The 19,023-nt window shown below is 52.7% G+C and overlaps 1 protein-coding gene across 1 annotated transcript in view; it reads right to left on the bottom strand.

Moving 5' to 3' along the window:
- The window catches only part of Srcin1 (SRC kinase signaling inhibitor 1), a 70,921-nt gene that overhangs the window by 5,687 nt on the left and 46,211 nt on the right, over window positions 1–19,023 (bottom strand). The window contains 8 exon segments of the mRNA XM_013036174.1: window positions 2,267–2,413; window positions 7,336–7,488; window positions 7,816–7,970; window positions 9,359–9,593; window positions 11,141–11,387; window positions 11,650–11,797; window positions 11,958–12,088; window positions 17,920–18,095. Coding sequence (XP_012891628.1) covers window positions 2,267–2,413; window positions 7,336–7,488; window positions 7,816–7,970; window positions 9,359–9,593; window positions 11,141–11,387; window positions 11,650–11,797; window positions 11,958–12,088; window positions 17,920–18,095 — 1,392 coding nt within the window.

The following is a 19,023-nucleotide window of genomic DNA, read 5'->3' on the forward strand; positions in this document are numbered from 1 at the left end:
GGTAGAGCGCTAGCCTTGAGCTGAAGAGCTGAGGGACAGCGTCCAGGCCCAGAGTTCAAGCCTCACGACTGGACCCAAAAAAAAAAAAAGAAAGAAATGGGCTGGGAAGGTGGCTCAGCAGTACAGTGCTTGCCTCGCATGCATGAGGCCCTGGGTTCGAATCCTCAGCATGACATAAACAGAAAAAGCTGGAAGTAGCACTGCAGTTCAAGTGGTAGAGTTCTAGACTTCAGCAAAAGAGGCTTAGGTACAGTGCCCAGGCCCTGAGTTCAAGCCCCAAGACTGGCGGAAGAAGAAGAAGGAGGAAGAAGAGAAGGAGAAGGAGGAGGAGGAGGAAGAGGAGCAGGAGCAGGAGGAGGAGGAGAAAGAAAGAAGAAGAAGAGGAAGAGGAAGAGGAAGAAGAGGAAGAAGAAGAGGAGGAGGAGGAGGAGGAGGAGGAGATGTGTATTTCTTCGTCAGAAACAAGAAATTTCAATGTCTAGCATAGGGAAAGTGACCGAGGCAGGGTGCAGAGGGACCGCTGTGCCTCCTTACGCATGAGGGTCTGGAAGGACCCCAGTGGTGGGGCCAGCAAAGAAGGCGGTCACTGGCTGGGAGGGGCACCAGGCCTAGATACCCAAGGACCCTTAAGACTTAGCCGAGGCGGGGAGGGACTGGAGCCCAGCACAGAGACTTGGGCAGGCAGAGCAGAGTCAGAGGGAAGCCTGAGTCCCAGAAAAAGATAGGTGTGGTGAGAGGAGACAGGGCCAAGGCATTTGAGAATGGAGAAATGAAGGAGTGGGTGGCAGAGAAATGTCCAGAAAGGAGTAGAAGGGCTGGCCTGAGGGGCGGTGGGGGTGGGGAGGACACCAGGGCAGGAAGGGTGGCCCAGCCACGGGGGTGGGGGGTATGGGTATATACACAGACCCCACCGCACAGGTGGAGGAAGAAGCAGGAAAAGAACCTGTTTGGCCACTGGAGACCTCACCATACTCTTCTTCAGCCAGAAGGGGCTGAGGAACTTGGGGAAGATCAGGCCTAGAGGTATGTACCTGATCCACAGGGCAAAACAGGACACTAGGCGACAGGTAGAGAGGTGAGGCTCTGGGGCACGGAGGAGACAGGCTGCATCACAGCGGGGCAGAACTACAGGCAGCGCATGTGTGTACGGGGGGAGGCCTGTGAGATGGTCCTGATCTGTGTCCTGCTCCCCAGCCTCCATCTCCCCGCCTATCCAATGGGCACAGTAAGTGAGAACGGAAACAGCATATGTGCTGGACACAAGTGAACAGCCTAGAATGTTCAGCTGTTCTTACGGATACAGAGGAAGGACCAGCCTGGATAGGACACTTATCCAGAATAGCAGCAGGAAAAATAGCTAGAGATGGGCCTCTCAGAGCACTGGGAGCCATCAAGAGGAAGGTGGAGGCTGGTAAGGAGCAGCTGGGAGGAAGGATGGCTAGAAGACAGGCAGGCTGACCATTCACCTATGTGGCCATGGCTTTGAGCTATCTGGATGCCACTCCTGGCTGATGCCATCTTATGTGCCCTTTTAGCAAGTCCCTTTCTTGGTCTGAGCTGTCCCCTCATCTATAAAGGAGGTCACTCACCTCATGCAACTCTAACTTCCTGCCTCTGTGCCTAGAACCTTCTGGAAGTCAGAGCACCTAGACAAAGCAAGGCCTACCTTGACATCAGAATGGGCCTGACATCCTGGGGCTGCTAACCCAATGCCTGGCAGATCTTTCAACCACATTGCAGACTATGGGCCACAAACACACATGGGTGAGGGCACTGCGTGGTTGCGCCCCCTGCAGTCCCCTTTCTACCTGTTCTCATCTGGGGGCCAAATGACCTCCCCTAAGCGCCACCCTAGCAGTGAACCAGAAGCAAAGCCGCTGCTTTCTCAGCTGGGGAAGGCTGGGAAGATAGTGGAGCCAAAGATCAAGTGAGAACCAGAGCATGGGGAGGAGGGAGGAGACAAGTAAGGTGGGCAGAAGGGTGTGGCCCCTAGCACAGGTTGGCCTTAGCAGGGAGGTGGCTGCTGGTGTCAAGGATCTAATCGTCCTCCCTCCCCCAGGAGCAAGTGATGTGTCACCCATGGCACTTGGTCCCCAAGCAGAGGGTTCCTAGGGTTAGTTAGCCAGATGCAAGGTGCTAGGACTGGAGGGAGATGGGAGCCAGTTCTGCCTGGCAGGGACAGGAATAGTGACTTGCAGCAGCGGCTCAGCATACATGGATGGAGCACACATGTACCCCCCCCCCCCACACACACCCCTGCTCTCACCTGCTGCTGGGCCTGGATCCTCATGTACTCAGCCCTCTGTTTGCTGTGCTTGCCTTTGTCAGGACTGCCCACTTGGCCCTGGGTCGTCTTCAGCCGAGAGGCCCCGGGAGTCACCACTTTCATGGGTGGCACGCTGCCGCTGCCACTCTGTGAAAAGAAAAATAGTTGTGGTTGGAGAGTCTCATGTGGAGCCTTCAGCAGAGGCTGGGCTATCCTCCCTGAGACCCTTCCCTGGGGCTCCACCGCACACTCAGCCCCACTCTGACCTCCAGGGCCTCTTTTGTGGCTTCCTTGAGTGGCCTAGAGGCAGCTGGTGCCTTTCTGGGGAGGTGATGGTCCCCAGCACCGTGTCCGTTCTGGAGGTGATGGTCCCCAGCACCGTGTCCGTTCTTGGCAAGGGACACACCGTAATGGCTCCAGAAGCACCAGGTTAGGCAGAGAGGCTCTCTCTCTCCCTCCCTTTCTCTCTCTCTGTACTGAGGATTGAACCTAGGACCTTGTACCTGCTACTTCTGAGCTACATCCTCAGCTTTTGCTTTTCTCTTTTTGGTGGAGGAGGGCAGGGGGATTCTCTAAGAACAGAGCAGGATCAGCAAAACCTTAGGCCCTTTAATGGAGGGGAAGGTAAAGTCATTCCAAAGATGGGCAAGCCTGGCTCCCGTGGCACCGCCCCCCCCCTCCCGCAGGTACCACGCCTGCCCAGAGGTGCTCTGGGGACCCAAAAGTGCAAGCACAGAAATGACAGAGACAGAGAGAATCGGAGACAGGAGTGGGGAGCATGAAATGGACGAGGGGGGTAGCTCTTTATTCGTTGGTTTACAGATACAGAGTAGAGAGGGAGAGGTCCTTCCAGGTTCTTGCCGAGGCTGAGAGGGCCAAGTCCTGGGCTGGCTAGCTTCCCAGCCTCCCCAGGCTCAACCACATCCTCCTGCCTGGCAGTGGGCTCCCAGGAGGTGGTGGACGGAGAGAAGGGCGGGAGGGGGGCTGGTGTGGGACCCCAGCAGCTCCCACTCCCTCCACTCTGAAGGCCCAGAGACTGGAACAGGAAGACAGCACAAGACCAAGGGGAGGCATCCACCTGGGGTCTGGGGGGCAGGGGCGGGGTGCTTCCAGGGTGCCTCACGGTGGGGACAGTGCCCATCTCATTCAGGGTGGCTTCCAGCTCCCAGAGAGTCTCCTCTAGACTGTCCATCCGTTGCAGGGTGAGGCCAGCTGCAGGCTGCTCTCCAGTGCAGATTTGGCCAGCTCGTCCAGAGTCCTTGGGGGTCTCTTCTGAATGCTTCTCAGTAATGGAAAGCACCTGAGTCTCCTCCAGAGTGGGTCCCAGATGGCAGGGGACTTTGGCTCCTAAATCTTCTGAGCTTTGACTTCCTGTGGCCCAGTTCTTCAGAGCTTCTCTTTCCTCCATGGGCATCAGGCTGTTCCTAGGCCAGGGAGCCTCAGCTGCCCACCCCGGCAGGGCCTGTGGTCCATTCCAGGCCCTCCTACTGCTAGCCAGGGTCCGTGGTCTCGGCATGGGAGCCATCCTAGGACCTGGTTTCTCAAGGCTGGCTTCTGGTGGGGAAGGAGAACTGGGGGGACATTCTGTCAAGATGATCTGTGGGACACAGAATGCCCTGGGACCCGGGGCAGCCTGGAGGGAGAAGAAAAGTGAGGAAGAATGTGATCCAACAAGCCAAAGCCCTAGACCCTTCCTGTACCAGATGGGGGACACTAAGCAGGAGAAGGGTAACCAGTTACCCAGGCCACTGGAGGCACAGCCTGCTTCCAGGTAAATACCAGTTTACCTGGAAGCTCAGGTATATATACGTATACATATACACATATATATGTGTATGTATGCATATATGTATGTATGTGTATATTATATATATTATATATAATATGGGTAACTATATTATATATAGTAAGGTATATATAATATATATTATATATTCATTTCTCATCACCCAGATAGAACATGGGGGAAAGTCCCGGGGTTAACCCCATAAGTCCACCCATCTACAGTAGTACAGGGCTGGGGGTGAATTTAGTGAGTTCATGTGAGAATGTGCAGAGCATAGTGCCCGGCATGTGGTGATCAGGCTTATTTGCTGAATTGAATGGACTGATCCAGACTTTCCCAGGGTGGAGAGCAGATGCCAGCCCCGGCCTGGCAGGGTGAAGCCACCATCCCGATCTCCAGCCAGAGGCTTCTGATCCCTCTGCCATTATAACTGCTTCCTAAGGGGACTTCACAGTCAAGGGTGGGGCTCAGCCTTGGCTGGTCCTCTTCTGTACACCCGTGGGCACCTGCTCCTGTGGGAGCATCCCCACTCTGACCCTGACTGGGGTCCACAGAGGACCCCATGGAACTCCCAATCTGAGCGAATCGTGGCCTAGTTCCAAGCATATGCCAGCTCCTGTCATGTATATCCTCATCTTTGATGCTTATAGCCACCATGAAAGGACTGCCCCTCACTGTCCCCACCTCACAGGGGAGGGACGCTGGGTGTGTCACCCACCGTCACAGACCCTCAGTTAGTGGCAGAGCCAGGATTTGAACCCAGACAGCCTGACTCCAAGTCCAGTGCTCTTTCCACTAAATGGAGCTATGCAGGGATACTTGGGGAAACACAGACCTCAACCACCCCTTCCGAGGCCACCCCTCCCCTAGCCCTGTACCTGCTTACCTGAAAGTGGGGGGCTGCAGGCAGGCAGGGAAGTCCCCACTTGCCTGGCTCCACTGCCGGATGACACTCAGGATGCAGAGGGACAGCCAGGCCCAAAAGATTAGGGAAAGGGCCTTGCTCACCAGACCCTTTCAGGACAGGTCCCCAGAACTGGACAGCAGCAGAGCTGGTACTGAGCGCACAGCCTCCGCGGACAAGTCTCCCATATCAGTCAGCCTGATGGCTCTCTAGACAGCTCTGTGCCATCCCCAGCCTGGCACACAGCACTGCCCAGGGTCTGATTTCCGTCTGTCTCCCAGGAGACCAAAGCACCACCAAGGCCTCAAGCGAGGCCAGAATTCAGGTGGGTACCATCATGAATCCACTGAGCACCAGAAAGAACCACAGAGGCAGGTGAAGAAGTATGTGACCAGGACACTGTCCTGTCTCAGGGCTCCTTTCTCAGCTCCCCTGCCCCAACCTGCAGAGAATAGTCCCAGTCCCCTACCATCCCCTCCCCAGTCACAGTCCCATAGGGTGCAAACAGCACATCCACCCCCAAATTCCCAAGAGAAAATAAATGGAGCGGAACAATAGCAAAGGACTGAAGTTAGAGAAAAGGAAGAACTTCCCAATCAAAGGGAACATGGGACAGGGGAAGATTGAAGGGGAGCTGTCTTGCTCCCACAGTGCAAGGCATAGATTCCAGTGGGAAAAGCAGACCACCTCCCCTGGCACAAGCAGCAGAGCAGGGCATGAGGGAGGAAACTAAGCCAGTCCTGGGGCTGGAACTCAAGGCTTGAGCACTGTCCCCGAGCTCTTTTGCACAAGGCTAGCACTCTATCCTTTGAGCCACAGCTCGAAGTTTTTTGGTGGTTAATGGGAGATAAGAGTCTCACACACTTTTTTGACCAGGCTGGCTTCAAACCTTGATCCTCAAATCTCAGCCTCCTGAGTATCTAGGATTATAGGTATGAGTCACCAGCGCCCTGCCAAAGTATTTTGAGTTGGACCCCATCAACTTTTAAGCCAGATTCAAAGTACACTCATGACCCAAAGCAATATTCAGGCGTTGGGCCAGAATCTAACCCCATGCTGCAAACAAAACACTCAGACCACTACAAACCAGACTGGGAACCACGCCTGTAAAAGAACAAGGACTCAAAGGATCACCACATACCCAGGCCACTGGAATCTCTGGGGAAGACCCACCTATGAGGTCACAGGAAGGCTGAGCTGTGTGTGGCCCTTGGGTGGGAAGCAGGGGCAGTGGTGGGAGGGCTTGGCGTGAGGGCGTGTTAGCAGGTTAGCGTGAGAGGTGCAGAGAGGAAGCTGTGGAGGCACAGGCAGAGAGGAAGCTGTGAGAGGTGAGGGGCAGCCCCGTTACCTTCCGTGTGGGGCCTGGGGCTGAGCCCCCGGGGACCCCCAGATCCTGAGGGGACAGCAAGATGGGGATCGGCTGACGGCGGGGCGTAGGGGGGAGGGAGGACACTGAGCTTCTCTCAAACACCTGGGGAGCAGAAGGTGGGGCAGGTTTGGAGGAGGGGGTTCCAGGGAGGATGAGGGTGCTGGTTGTTGGCCCAGACACCCATGGGGAGGGTAGGCTGGGATGGCATGGGCCCCCAGCCTCACCCCTTAGCCCATCACCATAGCAGCTGGCAGGCTCTGCCCTCCATTTTCTCTCCTCTTTCAGAAGTCCCTGATACTTCAGGACTCCAGGCATGGGAGGAGAGGGGTTGGGAGGCTGGAGGACTAAGAATGTGCAGTGGCTCACAGAACTGGAGAGCCACAGGGCCCTTGGACAATGGAGACCTCAGAATTCTATGCTCAGAATACTCAGGTCAGGGTCTCACCTTACACTAGCTGTCCTCGATCATATAATCTCAGAATATGCAGGCATGGAGCTTCCACAGTACAGTGGGTCTTGGGGGTGCTGACGTGGATCTCAAAGACTACGATAAAAAACTAAAACCTCCAAAGAGGGGCCCAGGAAGAGTCTCCCAAGTGCTAGAATTACAGGTGTGTACCATCTCAAAAGAGAGACTTTTGACATTTTTCTCTTTTTTGTATGTGTGTGTTGGTCCTGGGGCTTGGGAGGGAGATGTCCCTGAGCTTCTTTGTTCAAAGTTAGTGCTCTACCAATTGAGCCACGGCCCCACTTCTAGCTTTTTGGTGATTGACTGGAGATAAGAGTCTCAACAGACTTTCTTTGCCTGGGCTGGCTTTGAACTGTGGTCCTCAGATCTCAGCCCCCTGAGTTGCTAAGATTACAGGAGTGATTTTACAGTGAAGGAATGTGGGCAAGGTTGGATCCTAGGCTTAGCACTCACTGTCTGCCCCAGTCCCACTGCCTCAAGCCAATCTGGCAGGGAACTGGGCCTGGCTGAGGCCTGGGGGCCAGGCACACCCCTAACCCACCTCCAGCTCTGCGATGATGCGGTCCTCATCATCCTCATCCTTGATGGCAGAAGCCATGATGGGTGGTGTGGATGCAGGGCGGGCCACCTCAGACACGGCCCGGCGTAGCTTCACCTGGGGTTTCTGCACCTCCAGCTCCTCAGACTCAGCTTTCTGCAAGATCCAGGAGCTCCATCAAGAGCAGGCTCAAGTATCAGCTTACCTCCAAGCCCCCAGGCTCTCTCCCACTACCCCAGCTCAGCACCTGCTACTTCCTCCATCTTCACTAAAATACCCACACCAGGCACGGGGCATGGAGAGTATGGATGCAAATCCACATTTTTGGGATCTACCAAGATCTTGGGATCTACTGGACTCTACCTCTTTCTCTCCCACTGTTTCTGAGAAAGGACCCCTCCCACTCCCCGAGGGTTTCTGGAGGTCATTGCAGGCTTCTCCCTCCCTCAAACCCCCAGGATCCCCTCCGGGTTGGAGTGGCACCTTGATGAAGGCTGAGTCTTTCTTGCTGGTGACCACCACCTCTCCCGTGCGCGTGGTAGTCAGGCCGTGGGAGGAAGGAAAGCTCCGGCGGGGAGGGGGAGGAGGGGGTGATTTGGAGGGCTTCTCTGTGCGGTATCGGGGCACCGTCAGTTCATCTGCAGGCAGCCAAGAGGCTGGGTCAGAGGTTCCCCCCACACACACCCCGACTCCTGAAGTTTCAGCACTGCATCTGACTGCAAAGATTTGATAAACCTTGTTCCCTCCTCCAGGGAGGACTGAGAGGAAAGAGGAAGGTTCAAGGGAAAGAACATGGGGCTTGCCTTCTCCACTTGCTTCTCCACACCATCTGAGAGATGGCTAAACTGCCGCTCAGGCTCCAGCACTTCAACAGCTCCCCAGCGAGTCATACACTCGGTCAGCTTTGGGAAGCACAGCTCCAATCCATCTTCTTGCCACTGCCCCCCTGGCCCCTGCTAGGCTCAGAGCTGGGGCCTGGCCCTACCTACCAGTGTCCCCCTCAGCCTACCTTCCCTCCCCAGCCTTGTCTCCAGGGCAATCTGCTGAAAGGTCACTTGAATTGTAACATTCCCCTGTCTTTGAGCCTGCAGTGGCTCCCCATCACCCCAAAGTAGACCAGGCTTCCTAGGCCAGGGCCTTCTCTTTGTCCCTGCCAACCCCTAGTCTCTGCTCTGCTTGTCACTGCCAGGGTGGACCGTGGTCAGGTAAACATGAATCTCAGGGGCCCCTACAGGGCTGTGCCCGCTCCCTGGCTGGCTGGGGAATGTTTACTCTTTTACAACCCCCACCCCCGGCCACCCAGGGCTTCCTTGAGGATGGTACAGGCATGGGTCACTTCACTGACCACATTTGGCCCCTGGGTTCATTCTGAATTACACACTAGGTATAGCAAGGGGTGGGGAGACTACTCAGCCATTTGGAGTGGTAATGTCCTGATTGTACAATGGGAATTGTGAGTGACTGACTACCCCCCACCCCCGGGGCTGTTGTGACATTAGAAGAAGACATTTGGACAGTTCTCATCATAGAGCCATACAGGAACATTATGCCCGCTAAATCCTAAGCTCCTTGAAAGCAGGCTCTGACTTCTTTCTCCCCAGCATTTTGCACACAGTCGATATTTTAATAAGATGTGTTGCTGGAATCAGTGAATGAACTATGACTTCTCTGTCTGCTCAGATTCTGCTGCTCCACAGTTCTTCAGGCTTAGGAGCCAAGAACCGATGTCAGCACAGGTCAGGCATGGCACGCTTTCTCAGTGCAACCTGGTGCCAGCCTGAATGTATTTGTCCTCCCTCCATGGCCCTCAAGGCAGCGTGAAGAGTCTCAGTGGAGTCTAGCTTACTCTCCCCTTTTGAGTCCTGATCTCTCTTCAGTAGCTGAGGGTTGGCTACTGATGGCCCGTACCCTCTATTCTTGCAGCCTGGCTATCATGGGGCTCACAGCCCAGGACCTCTCCATCAACCAAGAACTCTGAGGATGGGGCTCCCCAACTCTGGGCTCCTCACTAGCCCTTCTGCTTTACCTGAGCCCCTCCTTCCACTGGGCTCCGTTCGAGGGGCTGCCTTCTGGCCGTGGGGCACCTTGGGGGGTTTGTGGTCTGGAGTGGGGGTGGGGCCCGGATGGGCCTTGCTGGCACAGTCCAAGTCAGGGATGGCCTTGAGCAGCTCAGCCTGCGTCTCCTCCAGCAGCCGATTGATGTCCTTGGCGCTGTACTGGGTCAAAGCTGCCCTCTTCTCCTCCCAGTCTCGCTCAGCAGCCTTGACAGGAGGGACTGAGGGTCAGGATTCCTGTCCTGACAGTGCTCCTCCTGAGCTCCAGGGCTCAGACACTTCCCCCAGCTACATGTGAAGGGATGGACAGGGACCCTCACTGTGATACAGCCCCAGCAGACCTTGGGCCTTTCTACGTGGATATTATACACTAGCCCCAAGGGTCAGGGCTGCCTTGCCTATTACTCCTGTTTCTGGACATTCTATTCTGTTTCTGTTTCATTGATCATATATCCTATTTACTTTGGGATTTTTTTTTTCTTTTTGGCACTACTAGAGTTTGAACTCATGGCCTCATACTTGCTAAGCAGGCACGCTTACCACTGAGTCACAACTCTAGGTTTGATTTTTTTTTCTGAATATTTTTCAGAGAGACTCACTTCCTGTCAGTGCCTAAGTACAATCCCCCTATGCAGGTTTCCTAGTAGCTAGGATAACAGGCATGGGCCACTGGGTCCAGCTCTTCATTAAGAAGAAATCTCAGGGCTAGGAATGTGGCTTAGTGGTAAGAGTGTTTGCCTAGCATGCATGAAGGCCTAGATTTGATTCCTCAGTATGACATAAATAGAAAAGGCTAGAAGAGGGGCTGTGACTCAAGTGGTAGAGTGCTAGCCTTGAGCAAAAGCAGCTCAGGAACAGTGCCTAGACCCTAAGTTCAAGCCTCAAGACTGGCCAAAAAATTATTAAAAAAACAAAAAACGTCTCACACCAGGTGCTGGTAGCTCATGCCTGTAATCCTAGCTTTTCAGAAGGTGGAGACCTGAAGAGTACAGTTGAAAGCCAGCCTGGGAAAAAAAGTTAATGAGAGGGCTGGGAAGGTGGCTCAGTGGTAGAGTGCTTGCCTTGCATGCCTGAGGCCCTGGGTTCCATTCCTCAGCACCACATAAGCAAAAAAGAAAAAAGCCGGAAGTGGCGTTGTTGCTCAAGTGGTAGAGTGCTAGCCTTGAGCTGAAGAGCTGAGGGACAGCGCCCAGGCCGAGTTCAGGCCCCACAACCGGACCCCCCCCCAAAAAAAAATAGTCCATGAGATTCCTATTTTCAATTAACCACCAGAGAACTGGAAGTGGAGCGGTGGCTCAAAGTGGTAGAGCACTAGCCTTGTGTGAAAAAGCTCAGGGACAACACCCAGGTCCTGAGTTCAAGCCCCATGACTGACAAAAAAAAAAAAAAATCTCACAAACTTTTTTTTCCCCTTCCCAGGTTGTCTTGAACTGGAATCCCAACCATCTCACCCTTCTAAGTAGCTTGGATTACAGGTATGAGCACAGAGCTTAAGGGTGAACTGCTCACAGGTGCCTGCATTTTCTGTGTTAGCATAAGCTAACACCATACTGCTTTGAATACTAAAGCATTCTGTCTAGAAAGATTACCCTCCTCATTATGCTTCTTAGACTTTCATTAAAGAACTGATCTTCCTCCCCCTTCCCCCGCAAAAAAAAAAAAAAAAAATGACGTTTTGGCAATTGTCACTCTAGAGTGATGGCAACAACTTGAGAACCCAGATCACACCCCAGCCCCAGCCCCAGCCCCAGCACCTCAACAGACACAGCCTTGTCCATGCTTCTCTTGCCAGGAGTGTCCAGGCCTTTGCTGGGGTTGCTGCTCTTAGGGGTGAGAGGGGCTCCTTCAACTGGTCCAGTCAGCTCATGGAGGTTCAGTGGGGGACTAGGGGGTGGCATTTCAAAGTCCAAGCCCTTGTTGAAGTCTGTCTCCGCAGTCACCTTCTTGGGGGACTGAGTGAGGAGGTTGTTGGGGGGTGGCCACACACCCTCGTCCACTTGCCTGTGGTTGGGAGAGTTTGGAACAGCTGTGAGGCTGAGGTGAGGGGTGGTGGCCCCTTGGAGGAAGTTGGGGTGTGAGGAGGGCTGAGGGATCTTGCAGGAGAGACATGGGTAGGCCTGGAGAGGAGCATGAGGGCAAGCCACACCTACAGCATTCAGGAGTCACAGGATAAAGGATCTGACCCTGTGTGTGAACACACACACACACACACACACACACACACACACAGGTACAGGAAATCATAAGTCAGGGAGGAAATGACCTGCGGATCTGGGCTAGTGTGTCTGTGACCCCACGGCAGCGCTTGAGGAGCCCGTCCAGGCGCTGTGGCTCCTCCTTCAGGAATTTCACCGCCTCCACCTCTACACGCAGCACTACCCGCATCTTGCTCTGCAAGCCTGGGAAGTGAGCTGAGGGGACAGGAGGTAATAAGCTAAGAATGAGGGAGGAAGGGAGGGAGGGAGGGAGGGAGGGGAGCAAGCAGGAAGGACTGGGGAGCAGGGGGTGTTGCTAGAATCATAGCAGGGCCTTTCACACTGGTTGAGGCCACTGTCACCAACACAAGCTCACCCTTAAGCTCTGTCAGTGTTTCTCCGAGCTGCTTCAGCACCAGTGCCTTCTCCTCCAGCTCAGGGCCGGGCACCAGCCGATGGTTGTGAGATATGTCCCTCTGGATCTTCTCCACTGACTTCTCCAAGTCACTGCAGCCACAGAGAGACCCTCTCAGCCCCTCTGGCCCCAGCCCAGCCCCCTGAAATTGGGCAGCTGGAAAGAAATCAAGCCACTAGTCAGATCAAACTTGAAAGCAATCTACCAGGCCGCATGCCCAAGTGAAATCAGAAATGCTAAATCTCATAGATAAAACCTCGGAAGAGCTTCTTAGAGGCGCCCTGAGCCAGGGTGGAGAGGCTCTAATCTTAACATCAGCCCAAATCTCCCTCCTTGTAACTTGTAGCCTTTGACTCTCATTCAGTCAAGATAGGAGGAGAGAATCTGGCAGCCTTTCAGAGGACCAGAGGCAGCTCTGTGTGCCCATGGGGGGCTCCGTCTGGGAGACACCCCTGGGCCAACCTACATTTAACTGCCAAACCCTCTGCTGCCTCCTTAGCAATTCAAGATTTTCAGTTGGTTTATACAAAGCTTGTGCCATTTAAGATTCTCTAACTTTTTATAATGTAAACCGGGCCTTTGTATTAAACCCTAAATAAATTCATCGTCCTGAGGCTAAAACCCAAACTCTCTAGTGTAACCAAGGCAGGGATTTGGATAGTGGCTCTCTTTAGTAAAATACAAACTCCAATCCCAGCATCTCTTTCCCAGCAGAGAGATCTTGTGCAATTACCTAATCTCTGGGCCTCAATCCTCTCACTCAAGAAATGGGGATGCTAAGTGTTCCTCCTCGGTGGGTCATTGTGAGGATTAATTGAGCTAATGCAGAGGAGCTGCTCCCAGGGAGCTGCTCATTTTCCCTCCAGCAGCAGCTCCCTCCCTACCTGGTTTACTTCTCTTTAAACCATTCAGAATCCCTCTGGGGTCCAATATGTGTTTTGTCCTCTGTTGTTGTTGCTGTTGTTGTTGTTGCTGTTGCTGTTTTTTATTGGTCATGGGGCTTAAACTCAGGGCTGGAGCACTGTCCCTGAACTCTTTCACTCAAAGCTAAACTCTACTACTTTGAGCCACAGCTCTATTTCCGGTTTTCTGGCGGTTAATTGGAGATAAGAGTCTCACAGACTTTCCTGCCCAGGCTGGCTTTGAACCACAATCCTCAGATCTCAGCCTCCTGAATAGTTAGGATTATAGGTATGAAGACCAGCGTCTGGCTCTCTCTATCCTTCAAACACCATGTTCTCTGCCTAGAACTTTCCATATGTGTATACACACACACACACACACACACACACACACACACACACACACACATACACATCTCTACTCACGCTCAGATTACAATGGTAAACTCTCCTCCAATCCCTCCACTTGGGAATTGGGGGTCTGCTTCTTGCAACCCCCACACTGCAAACACCTCATGCTCCTATTTGTTAGATTGTGCAACCTTCTGGAACTCTAGCCCCAGGCAGACAAGGAATGTCTACCAGACTCATCTCTGATCACCAGCATCTGGCACAGTTCCTGGTGTAGAGTGGGTGCCTGGTAACTAATTGCTGCATGAATAAAGAAGTAAAAGGAAGAAATTGCCACTGGAAGGTCATCTCAATTCTGTACTTAAGTGGCTGACATACCTGACCCACATGCACAACTTTACGTACATTCCTGTCAAATCTCATCTGCTGCATTTCAGCTCAACAATCCAGGTGCAAACAAATTTTGAATCCGTCCTATCATCCAACAGCTTTGCTCGCCTCAAAGCTCTGTGTCATCAATGAATCTCATCAGCAGGCCAGAGACATCTTCATCCAAATAGCAAGTAAAAGGACAGAGCAGGGCAAAATCTTGGGACCACGCACTACCAAATAAAAAGCTATCTTGTATGAAGGATTTACTGTATGTCCTGTGCCATGTTCACCCTTGATATTCATTGCCTTCTTTTAACTTTAAAACTCTGGACACGTGGACACAGTCAATACCTCTTTATACATAAACAAAAGGTGGTTACAACACTGGACTATATTTCTCAGGCTCCCTTGCAGTTAGAAGTAATCATTCAACTAAGACTTACTCAATGGATAAGTAAAAGGGGTAGATGCTGCTTCTAGATCTGGCCCCTGAGGGCTTCTTCCATACCTTTTCACACCTGGCTAAGAAATCATAATTTGGGGGCTGAGATTGGTGGCTTCATGGCAGAGTGCTTGCCTAGTATGCACGAGGCCCTAGGCTCAATTCCTCAGTACCACATAAACAAACAAAAAAGTCATTAAATTAAAAATACTAGGACTGGGAAGGTGGCTCAGTGGTAGAGTGCTTGCCTTGCATGCATGAGGCCCTGGGTTCGATTCCTCAGCACCACATAAGCAGAAAAAGCCAGAAGTGGTGCTGTGGCTCAAGTGAAGAGCTGAGGGACAGCACCCAGGCCCAGAGCTCAGGCCCCATGACTGGCAAAAAAAAAAAAAAATACTAAAAAAGAAATCATGAGTGATCTTGAGAGGTGCTTACTGAAGAGACCATCAGCCTGGGTCCATGAAAGACAGCCACCCTGCTAACCCACCCTAAACTGTTTCTGACAAAGAAGAGAATATCTATTATTTTTGAACTTTTATACAATTTCAGAGCTTGTTTATTATAGTAGCTGCTCTAATTTAATGATACTCTACATGAGGCTTTGGCATTACTTAAAAAATAAATAAAAAGCCTAGGGAAACTTAGACATTAACAAGTCCAAAGCCATACAACTATACTCCATGGCCAAATAGTATATAACTCACATCTCACTCAAGCCACTGTATTCTGATTCTGCTGATTCTGCTGTATCTGCTTCCACTATGGGCAGAGGTCACCTACCGCTCACCTGCCTGGCCACCACACAGGAAAGAACAACTCTCTCCTGCTGTGTTTGGGACACCTAACTAGTCCAGGCTAGGCCACCTTTGTAAAATAGTCATTCCCAAGCATCATTCTGAGGGAAAGTCCTCTCTCATTTAAGGGAAGACTCTGGTGAGCCTTCAAGGGGAAATAACATTGAACCTCAAGTGGTATGGCCAAGAGCAACAACAAAGAGGTAGGAAAGTAGGGGGGGAGGGGCGGCGCAGAAGGCAAGGACCACAAAGAAAGGACTAGCCCTACACCTACCTCCAGACTCCATTAGCACCTTCATTTTCTGATTATACAATCTGCTAATGTTTTAGAGCTTCTAACTTGGGTGGGACAAGCCTACAATCCTAGCAATTTAGGAGGTATAGATTAGAGAGTGACCAGCTAGGCAATGAGAAGTTTGAGAGACTCCATAATAGCCAATGGCTGGGCCCAGTAGTGAGTATACTACCCATGCTAGAGCAGACACACAATAAATGGGCACAGTGGTATACACGCCTGTCATCCTCAGCAACACTGGAAAGCACAAAGAGGAGGGGCACAGCTCAGGCATGTTTAGGTATAAAGCCAAATCTTTACTGGAAAATAACCAATGTAAGCCAGGCACGAGTAGCCCACACCTATAATCCTAGCTACTCAGGAGGCTGAGATCTGAGGATCAAGGTTCAAAGCCAGCCCAGTCAGGAAACTATGTGAGACTCTTATCTCCACTAAACTACCACAAAAGCCAGAAGTGGAGCTATGACTCAAGTGGAAGAACACTAGCCTTGAGCAAAAGAAGCTTAAGGACAGTGCCCAGGTCCTGAGTTCAAGACCCAGCACCAACACACACACACACACACCCCTCACACAAACCAATGTCGAAAGGTGCTGAAAGCATTATTCAAGTGGCAAGCCTGATGTCCTGAGTTCAATCCCAGCACTACAAACAACAAAATAGCAGTGTCTAGACTTTCCATATGCACATTTACTCATGGAAGAGTCAAGATGAGAGGGCCAGGACAGGACAGCTAAATAACGGTCAGGACCAAACACAAAATGAGAAATTTTGTCCCTAATTAAAAAATTACTTAGAATTTCAAGAGGATAGCTGAGCCCTGAACAAAACACAGGGCCCATGTGAACTCAGAGCCCTGTGTACCCCCATAGGTGGCATACCTCCAAAACTAGTCCTGGGTTAGCAAAAGGCAGACTCTAGGAACCAATGGGACTTAGCTAGCAGAGGCAACCCCAAAAAGGAAATGTCCAGACAGAACCCACGTGCTTGGCTAGACGGACAGTTGAGTGAGTCAAGTGGAAAGATTGTCAGCAAGATGCCAGGAAAGAGCAAGGGGCACCACAAAATAAAGCTAGAGCAGGTAGGTAGGGGCTTGCAGCCGGAACAGGGGTCAGCACAGGTGTAGAGCTCATGCTTAGGGAGGCTATGGGAGCTAGGCAGAGAGGCCTTTCAAGGCCAGCCAGCCCTATCCTTGAAAAAGAGAAAGAAGTCCATTCCAGGATGGATAATCCTGCTAGAAGTAGTCATTTGGGTCCTTGGCTCCCTCAAGTGAGCAGTCTGAGTAATGGGCTTGATAAAAGATGAGGATGAGAAGCTTCTATATTCCTACAGAACTAAGACCCCCAGGAAGCCAGGGACCAGACACTCATAATAACCAGAATATAAATCTGCCTTTTATCTTTTCCACTTCTGTGCTTTGAGATTTCTTTGAATTTCCCTTTAATGTCTCAGTAAAGTTCCTTTTGAAAATTCTGACCAGCTTCTCTGTGTGGAATGGAAAGGACAAGGAAAGGACAAAGAAGATGGATAAATGGAATTCCCCGGGGGGATAGAGCGGATGGAGGAAGCTGCTGGTCTACTTGGAGATCTGGCTGCAGCTGTCACTAAGTTACCACACCTCAAGCATTGAGCGTGGCTACTTCTGGATTATTTCCATGCCAAAGATGGTCCCTTACTCCATCTCAGCCTCGTGGTGTCATGGGACTCCTTGCTTTGTACATCTGACAGGTGTAAGGACCACGAGGCTGTGTGGGCCCCAGGCTCCTTCTCAAGGCAATGGCTCCAGATATGACTTAGTAAAGAAAATCTAACTCCTGTGAGCAACTCTACTGACTTCCTGTGTCTCTAGCCAGCCCTGACTACCCCTTAATACAACCTAACCTCTCTCCGGAAAGATTTGCAAGAATATTGAGGCCCAGAGGCAGATAGGAACAGCCCTGATTTCACAACCCCTTGGTGCTAGCGCTGGATCCCAGGCCTCCTAGTGGTCTGTTATGGCGGGTGTGGGGAGGGGAGGGGGGGAATTACAAAGGAAGCAGCAGAGTCTAGGTCTGAGAAGAGAGAGCTTAGTGGAGTGCGGCTGCTTAGTTCCTGAATGGACAGTGAAGAACAAATTCTCCCTTCAGAGGTACTAGACAATTGATTTGTGGCCAAGCAGCCTTTTGCTAAATTTGCACCACAGACTGTCTTCTGTCAACCCTTCCACATCTGAGCCTTTGGGATGGGGTGATCTCTACCCTTCCTCTGAGAACTCTAGAACCCACCTTCAGCTGTGCTATGGAGGGAGGAGGGTTTTCCTTGGTTATATCTGATCTCAGCAGAGAAGGGAAAGCAGTAGCAACGGTGGCTGGGCAGTCAGCATCAGGCTGGGGGGGGGGGTCACTACACCCTAGCATTCCACTTGGGTACACAGAACACAGGCCAGAAGGAGAATAAAGCAGAGGGCAGGGGGAAACCGGGCAACTGGCCACAGGAGAGTGAAGCTGCAGTCCACAGGGAAGCAAGACCATAGTAAAAGCAGGGACCAAGCCAGAAAAAAAGAAGAAAGAAATCAGGACTTATGCCAGATGGTCAAAGGTTTGTGGGTCACTGAGAAAAACAGGTCACAGAGCAGGATGAAATTGGGCTTCGGAACAGGCCAACGTCACCTGGGGTTCCGAAGGAAACCAGGTTGTGGGGTCACCCAGGTCAGTCCCCCCCGCCCCCCCCCGCCCCATTGCCCCAGCCCCCGCCTGCCCACCCTCCCTCCGCGGCCAGGCCCAGTCTCACTTGAGCTGCTGGGTGATGAGCTCCTCGTCGTTGAGGTAGCGCAGCCGCTCCTCCTCCACCAGGGTGCGCTGCCGCTGCAGTGGGTCCTCCTGCCGCCGGGCCGCCTCCGACACGCGCATGCTCAGCTCCGCCTCGGTGCGCTTCAGCAGCGCGCGCACCGACTCCTGGTTCTGGAGCTGCGGGGTGTAAGGAAGATGGACTCGTGGGCTCGCTGGGGACCGAGGGAGAGGCGCACAGTCGGGGAAGGGCGGATGAGGGCGGGCAGAGGGCATTCCTACGTGGGTGAGAGTCCACCAGCGAAGGCGTGGCACGATTGGGGGGGGGTGTTGAGGCGGTGGACTAAATGTGGGGAAAAACAAAGGCTGGAGAACACCCCCGGGGACCGCCGAGCGGGCAGGGTTTTCTACTGGGTCGTGCAGATGGCGGGGCTGCGTGGCTGTGGCTCTGAGCAGCAGCAAGGGCTGGGGCAACGAGGGGCAGAAGGCAGGGTTAAACTCTGAAAAAGTATCCAAACTGGAGGAGAATGGGAAAGAAACGTGGGGCCTGGGAACGGAGTGACCCTTCCTAGGGCTTAGTGGACAGTGTGGCTGCCTGGTTGTAGCTGCGAAAAGCCTTGAAGAGGGATTGTCCTGGGATAAAGGACTCAAGCCCTGGGGTGGTTGGTGAGGCTGAGAGACAAAGAGGAAGGATGGGACCCTGTCCCAAGCCCAAACAGTAGGGATGGATAGGGGAGAGCTTACCAGTGGCCCAGATGGTAACTCTCTGCCCCCTCCTCAGCCTGTCTCTGCTCATTAGCATCACCTGATGGGCCCTTGGCCCCTCTTGGGGAGGGGGCACAGTGATGCCAGGTTCCTGACAGGAGGCACCATCTGCCAGGCTGGGCAGGGCAGACTATCCCGACTCAGGTAGGAGGAGGGAGGGGCCTTGGGGAAAAGGGACGCTGGGCCGGAGGAACTGGAACTGTCCTGAGAGATAGTCAGGATGAGGTTGGGTGTGGGCTCCAGGAGAGCAGTGAAAAGAAGCAGAGCTGGAGAGTAGGGCCTGCCCAAAGGGGGCAGAGTTTTAAGTAGGAATCCAGAGCTAGGAGAAAAAGGGGGAAAGGCT

The sequence above is a fragment of the Dipodomys ordii genome, unplaced genomic scaffold (assembly GCF_000151885.1).
Source record: "Dipodomys ordii isolate 6190 unplaced genomic scaffold, Dord_2.0 Scaffold7, whole genome shotgun sequence".
In the NCBI taxonomy this organism is placed as follows: Eukaryota; Metazoa; Chordata; class Mammalia; order Rodentia; family Heteromyidae; genus Dipodomys; species Dipodomys ordii.